This window comes from Telopea speciosissima, chromosome 9 (assembly GCF_018873765.1).
Source record: "Telopea speciosissima isolate NSW1024214 ecotype Mountain lineage chromosome 9, Tspe_v1, whole genome shotgun sequence".
NCBI lineage: Eukaryota > Viridiplantae > Streptophyta > Magnoliopsida > Proteales > Proteaceae > Telopea > Telopea speciosissima.
Window position 1 is genome coordinate 14,476,971 of NC_057924.1, and position 7,733 is coordinate 14,484,703.

General features: G+C 39.0%; 1 protein-coding gene across 1 annotated transcript in view; it reads right to left on the bottom strand.

Annotated features, from left to right (window-relative positions):
* LOC122640662 (V-type proton ATPase subunit H-like) overlaps positions 1-7,733 on the bottom strand; it is a 49,007-nt gene extending 41,274 nt beyond the window's left edge. The window contains exons 1-4 of the mRNA XM_043833889.1: positions 7,625-7,733; positions 2,477-2,602; positions 1,523-1,625; positions 1,373-1,443 (exon numbers count right to left, since the gene is read on the bottom strand). Of these exons, the coding sequence (XP_043689824.1) occupies positions 1,373-1,443; positions 1,523-1,625; positions 2,477-2,602; positions 7,625-7,654 (330 nt within the window). The 5' untranslated portion in view covers positions 7,655-7,733. The remainder of the gene's footprint in view (positions 1-1,372; positions 1,444-1,522; positions 1,626-2,476; positions 2,603-7,624) is intronic.

Here is a 7,733-nt window from a genome sequence, read left to right on the forward strand (position 1 = left end):
TACGTCCAGTTTCAGCCCAAAACAGTATTCTAGCCACTCATAATAGCTAGGAATGAAATCCTCAAGGCATGGCTCTCTCTCCTCGAAGAACTTGGGTGGAATCACAAATTTGATGTGCTCCACCTCAGGCTCAGTTTCAGTAGGTAAAAGGAGTCTTCATAGAGTCCTGTGGAACTTTTGTGTCAATCTCCACCTCAACCTCTGTAGTAGTGTCAAGTTCCTTAATCACGACCTAATTGTCCATTGTTTCAACTTTGTCTGCTTCAACCTCTTCAATATAGGCATCTACAGTAGAATCTTCAAGCACCATCTCTTCCTTGTCATCACCAGTTGCTGGATTTTGTTAAACTCTAACCTCAACTTAAAGTTCTTGTTCTTTGATTAGTGGTCTCTTCTCTTCCTGTGGAGGTACAAAGTTGAGATCAGTATGTAAAGTAGAGGTGATTCGGGTATGCCACTTCTTTGCTGACTTAGAGCTAACAATTTATCCAGTTGCATAAACTCCTCAATAACTTGATCAAGAAAATTTTGGATGTAGGCCATCTCAGAGGGACTTAATTCACTGTTTTATGCACTCCACTAACTTGTTAGGACAAATTTGAGAAACTAACTAATGTAGAACCAGTTCAACTAAGAACAAACTCTACGGGAGGATCAATATGCTATCTAACAGTGGGTTTAACCAGTGGTTCCAGCAACACTTTCAACAAGGAAATCAATCAATTACAAAGCTAGATATAACCAAACGCACAACACTCTATGGTCTGAAACACAATGCTAAGTGTTAATCAATTACAAAAAAAAGACAGTACTCAGCCTGTACTGTCAGCAGAACACCAAAGTGGACTAAATCAAAAAATTAGTAACTATCTCAGAAATAGTAACCGACAGCTCTGATGGACCAGGCCTTCCAATCGAAGGTAGTCCCTGTTAAGGAAAAGAACTTCTGACAATTTCAGCCTAATCTACGGAAGAAACTCAGAACTAGAAAGTATACCTCATACAAAATAAATAACTTCCTACATACGTGGGGAAGCTTCCTAATCATTCCACAACTTACTAAACTTAATGGAAGCAAACTTTGAACTAAAAAGTTCAGATCTGGACCAAACCAACCCAAACCAGTCTTGCAGTATTTCCTCTTCAATAATATCCATATATGCATTAATAAGACAGTCAATGATGCAACTAGGGCAGCCAAAAGTTCAATCAGTAGAAAAACAATACTAAATTATGGTCATCAGAAGATATCTCAAAAGTCTAATCTAATATTAAAAATAAAGTGCTAGAATTGAATTATAATAATAAATGAAAAGAATATCAGATGACAAAATCAATACCCATACAGAGGAATTTGATTAAATACTTAACTTAAGAAAGGTTCATAGGTATCTTCATTTGCGAGAGATTTGTCATGGAATAGTCTGGCCCGCTTTGGATTTGCTGCCAGGAGAAGTCAAGAAGATGTCAACTAACTAATATGTAAGATGAAATTTGACTGCTGAAGAACTTCCTCAGTTACCTGTGAGAATTTCATCAATAAGAGCTAGAATATATTCCACTGTTTCTTGCTTGTTTATGGCACGCAAAATGTTGACAAACTCTCGAACATAAGCTGGACCATCCTGTCACAAAAGCCCTCTCTTCAATATCAGAAAGACACCAAGACATTTTTCTTGAATAGCTTGTTCTAGTTGCTACTGTTGCATTCCTGATTACACACTGAAGCTAGGACTATCTCTTTCCAATGGAAAGCAAGATCCACTAATATGTTTGCAGATGAACTAGCTAGAGAAAGTGCTGATAAGGAACACCACCTTTATATTGGGCTGTATCCAATAATGTAGCTTATGTCATCTATCCACTCTGTTGCTACTGCAAAAGTATTGTTCTACTTTGCCCCCTTTTCGGGCTGTGACAGTATCATACTATTATTATGGTTTCATGTATCGATCAGTTGAGCAACTTGGCCAAGTAACATAGACCAGTCTCCAACAAATATCAGCTGACCAAGTCTGCAAGCAACAGTTTCCTTCAAACTCGGCCAGGATCTGTTGGGATTGGCCAATTAAACTTGGCATCGGATCGAGATCACCACATACTTATGCTTATAGACTTCCAATTGAACAAATGAATTGCACCAGTAAAGCCTGTGAGCATTATACCCTTTCCCTCAGACTGAACTCCACCTTCGTCCTTCCCCCTCCCCCACCCAAAAAAAAAAGGTAAAAAAGCTGTCCCCATCAAATAAATTTATCAAAGAGAAGAGAAAAAGAGAGAGCAGAAGGAGAAAGAAATGGAGGACGAAGAATGATAACTCAAAGCCATTCATCATTCATCCCCATCAGTCTGCAGGTGATTCCCATTAAAAAAAAACAAATGGAAGGCACAGCATGAAAAATAGTGACCTGCTGAAGAAAAGTTAAAACATGGATCATTACAGGGGACAAATAATGAGGTAACATAAATTACTTACATCATCAAGTAGTGTTGCTCGGTAGCTTTCAGATCTTTTATCATAACGCCTTAAAAGCTGAAGGCATGTTCCTGTGATCAGCTTAGTCGTCATATAAGTCTCCCATGGAATGTCCCTCTTGAGAACCTTCAACAATGGAACAAAATGTCAATCAAAGTTGATGTAACCAAGAATGAAGGATGAAGTCTGGTTTTGTTTTATATGGTTTGGGCTTGTTACACATAAGGCTTACTTGTAATGGGCCAAAATATAAGCTCTAAACATAGGGGGGAGGCACAGATTTTCTTTTATTTCTAGAGTTAATTAACTGTTGTAGTGAGTTGTTTACCTAATAAAGTTGTGATGTAGCCTAGGTGGAATAAGTCTCACTTAGGACCAGGTTGTGTGTTAGGGTTGGCCAAATGGGGCAGATTAGGGTAATTAGGGCAAAATTAGGGTTAGGACTGGGAGATTGAGTTAGGGCTTTAATTAGGTTTGAATAGGAATAAGATTTCAGAATTATTAGGGTTAGGGTTTTGGGTTTTGGGAATGAAGGGAGCAAAGGGATCTAGGGTTTCTAGGGGGAGACAGGCCAAGGGATTCTGGCCGAGTGCCACAGTGGTGGGGGAAAGGGTTCGGTTGAAGTTTGGAGGGATTTGGATGGTTGCTTAGGGCTGGGCAGTGTTTAGAAGCTTTTAGGGTTTGAGGGAGAACTAGGGTTTTGCAGGAAAATAGTTGCAGGTTAGGGTTCAGCAAAGGGAAGCAATAAATCAGATAACACTTACTGGTTGCAGGTCTGAGATTGCAGAACAGTAGCAGATTGAACACTTGAAGAGGCCTCCTGACCTTCACAGTGCAAGGAGTTGCAGGATAACCCACCCTTAACCACCTTGAGTCCACAAGGATATACACTCACAAAGAGCAGCAGCAATGGGAGCAAGCATAAAGCTGATTTTTATTAATCAAATTCGTATATAATTCTGGCCTCCCTTACAAACTTATATAGAAGACTCAAAAATAGACTTAGACACTAAAAAGGAATGGCCTAACCCTATCCCTAACCTATTAGGTAACTTAAACTGACTAGGAAACTAGAATACTAAAGGAAATAGACTCAAAACATGGCTGGACTTGTAGAGTCCTAATCCAGCCCAACTTACATCACATGACCACTTAAGTTGTCACATGACCACTTAACCAAGTCACATGATCACTTAAATTGAACCAATTGAATGCAACCAATTTGAACCGGTTCAATTAAAAAACATAAAAATAAACTAAGTATTGGGCTAATCCCGTATGCAACCTATATACCCATATTTTAGGCCCATAAAAGTTGCCTATTACATTAGAAACCCATGGGATCAAAGGCCCAACATGTATGTAACCCAACCCTAGGCTTATTCCCAATGAAACAAGCCCTATTTGGTGATGAATCTGCATTAACTCTCCCCAACTTGAAAAAATTCGTCCTCGAATTTTGTAGTGATGAGGAGGAATCAACATGTGATCACCAGCTTTAACCATTCCCAAACAGAATTCCAGTGAAGCAGGAACATTGGAGATAAAATCTCCAAGGCGTGGAGCTTTCTCTTCGAAGAACAATGGTGGCATAACAAACTCTATGTGTTCGTTTTCTGAATCAGCAGCAACTGTGAATGTCCTGTCCATAGAGTCTTCAGTGTTAGCAACCTTCGCATCTAATACTTAAGATACAAGCTCCACCTCTTCAAAAACAGCATCTTGAATGCCAATAATTTCTTGTGGAGTGCTCTCAACCACCACTTCATCTTCCATGTCCTCAGCCTTGTATACTTTGCTCGCTTCAGTAGTTTCTTCTACCATTGTGTTTTGGACCTCCACATCAATTTGATGGCTGAGCTTCTCAACCATGATCTTAACTACTGGTGCAGCTTGGTCTACTTGAGTTTCTTTAGCTATAGGTTCTTGAATCTCTTCAACACAAACTGCCTTAGTAGAATCTTCTGTTAGTGCATCCACCATTGGTGAAACTTCAAACACAGTCGATGCCACTTGCGTTTGAGTTGACATGTTTAGCAATCCCTGTGGCTGTACAGTCGATGTGGTCACCTTTGGTTGTAACCCTTTTAGAATAAAACAATGGTATAGACGGTGTCGATCAGGTAGGACACACGAGTTGTTTTCAGGTTCAATCCAACCTTGTCGCATGTCTAACCAATCACCACCTACCGCAATAAAACTCTTTGAATGTGGTACCGGCTGACACAAGCACCATCATGGTATGAAGAACACCCAAATTCAACAAAGACTTTACCTGTAGGCATGATGCAAATCTCTCCTGATTGAGACAACATATCCACCACGGATTGTAAAATAATGTTGTTACGTCGCCTTTCATCAACAACTAATATGGTTGTGCTCCCATTGGGTAGATGAACTCGGGTCTTGAAAATGAATGGAGGTGAGTCTTTTGAGGCTTGGTTGGAGCTTCCCTCCGCCATAGCTCTGATACCAATTTGATGTAGCCTAGGTGGAATAAGTCTCACTTAGGACCAGGTTGTGTGTTAGGGTTGGCCGAATGGGGCAGATTAGGGTAATTAGGGCAAAATTAGGGTTAGGACTGGGAGATTGAGTTAGGGCTTTATTGGGTAATGGTCTGCAGGTTTTTAGGAGTCTATTAGGATAGGTTTTAATTAGGTTTGAATAGGAAATAAGATTTCAGAATTATTAGGGTTAGGGTTTTGGGTTTTGGGAATGAAGGGAGCAAATGGATCTAGGGTTTCTAGGGGGAGACAGGCCAAAGGATTCCGGCCGAGTATCACAGTGGTGGGGGAAAGGGTTCGGTTGAAGTTTGGAGGGATTTGGATGGTTGCTTAGGGCTGGGCAGTGTTTAGAAGCTTTTAGGGTTTGAGGGAGAACTAGGGTTTTGTAGGAAAATAGTTGCAGGTTAGGGTTCAACAAAGGGAAGCAGTAAATTAGATAACACTTACTGGTTGCAGGTCTGAGATTGCAGAACAGTAGCAGATTGAACACTTGAAGAGGCCTCCTGACCTTCACAATGCAAGGAGTCGCAGGATAACCCACCCTTAACCACCTTGAGTCCACAAGGATATACACTCACAAATAGCAGCAGCAATGGCAGCAAGCATAAAGCTAATTTTTATTAATCAAATTCGTACGTAATGCTGGCCTCCCTTACAAACTTATATAGAAGACTCAAAAATAAACTTAGACACTAAAAAGGAATGGCCTAACCCTATCTCTAACCTATTAGGTATTAAACTGATTAGGAAATTAGAATACTAAAGGAAATAGACTCAAAACATGGCTGGACTTGTAGAGTCCTAATCCAGCCCAACTTACATCACATGACCACTTAACCAAGTCATATGATCACTTAAATTGAACCAATTGGATGCAACCAATTTGAACCGGTTCAATTAAAAAACATAAAAAATAAACTAAGTATTGGACTAATCCCGTATGCAACCAATATACCCATATTTTAGGCTCATAAAAGTGGTCTATTACATTAGAAACCCATGGGATCAAAGACCCAACATGTATGTAACCCAACCCTAGACTTATTCCCAATGAAACAAGCTCTATTTGGTGATGAATCTGCATCAAGTTGTCTTTAGAAAGTCTAATTTTTAAATGAATTCTAAATTGAGTCAAAAAGTCATACTTTTAGGAGTTCCTATCTTTTTAAGTTTCGTTTTCGTTAAGAGAAAGTTAAGTTACAAGTCATAAATTAGCTAGGAAATTTACAGTTTAAGAATTTCTATTTTTTCTTAAACAAGAGTATATGCATACTTATTTAACTACAATTTTCTTGGAAGTGATGGAATAAAAATTGTGTTTTCTGTCTAAGATGTGCTCATGGTGGCCAAGTGACGACTGAAGACAGTGTTCTCTCTTTTCTTTCACCCTTTTACTATTTTCTTTTCTCTCTCAGATTTCACTCCCCTTGTCTTCTTTTTTACTCAAATTTTACTATTCAAGGATACTATTCACAGTCCCATAACATTACGTATGTCTTATTCTTTCCCTTATTATTTTATTATTCAACCCTGATCTGCCTAACCCTTTCCCACCACTCTTTCTTATAGTTCAACCCTAGAAATATGAAAACCTAGGCTGTCCTACAACCTACATCAAAAGTAAAGGTGGTTCCACTGTTATAACCTTCAACAAATAACTAAATTTGAAACCACCTATCAGTTTAACCTATTTAGGGACTAACATTGAAGGTACCAACACACAAGGTGAGATTTTAATTCTTTAAAGCCACGATAAATTCAAAGCAATGACAATCTGCAAATGTAACTGGATGTATATAAAGTGGAAAAAATGACATTCTTTATTTTTCCTTTTTTATAAGTAGGGAGGATAAGTGGATAACCTCTCAAAGAAAAGAATTACGCATGTTCAGAAGTTCTGTATAACCATGGCAGATACGGGACTTCAAAAGTGTATAGTTCCACCATGAGATGGGTTGAAAACCGTCTAGCTCAGATTCCAAGCCAACTAATAATTTTCAACAATGTTCCTACAAGTTCCCTACTACTCATAAACTGTTAACAGAGCTCTAAGCATCTCTGGGACCCAATCTTTTTAGAGCTCCATTCCTAGTCCCAAGCTTGAAAACTGGAGTATTGCATTAACTTGGAAGCCAGTCTAAAACCTTTGCCTACTGTGAATTAAAACCATAAGAAAAGGGGAAAATATATGTATACATAAATAACATGACAGCTCAGCAAACCCACTTCAGATGAATACATTGTTAATCAAATGGATCATCAAAAGTAGAAAAAGAGGGGGAGGGGGGAAACGATGGTAGCTGAAGTAGTATATTATTAAAATTGGATACACAATGAAGTATAACGGCAGATCTAGTCCATGATACACATCCAACCAACACCCAACACTCTTTCTGACTACAATGGAAAAGGGGGGATCTTCTCAAACAAAAGCCCAAACTCAAATACCAAAATAAGGCACTCGACCTTGCTTACGCTCAAACATAATAATAATAAGTTCAGAATTCAAATTCAGAAGCAGGAACACAATAAGAAAAATAATAGATTATGTGCCGAGTTTTTCAAATAGAAGCACCAGAATCCACGAAATAGCACCAAATTTATTTAGTACGGGGAAGTTGAGAAGCAAGAAGCGATCACCGACCTGTACCGTCGTTAACTCTGCTTGATCCATGGAGATCGGCTCTCCGACGAGACCAGCAGATTTATCTGTGAATCTGGCAATTCGACCAAACCACACAGCGATTAAGAGG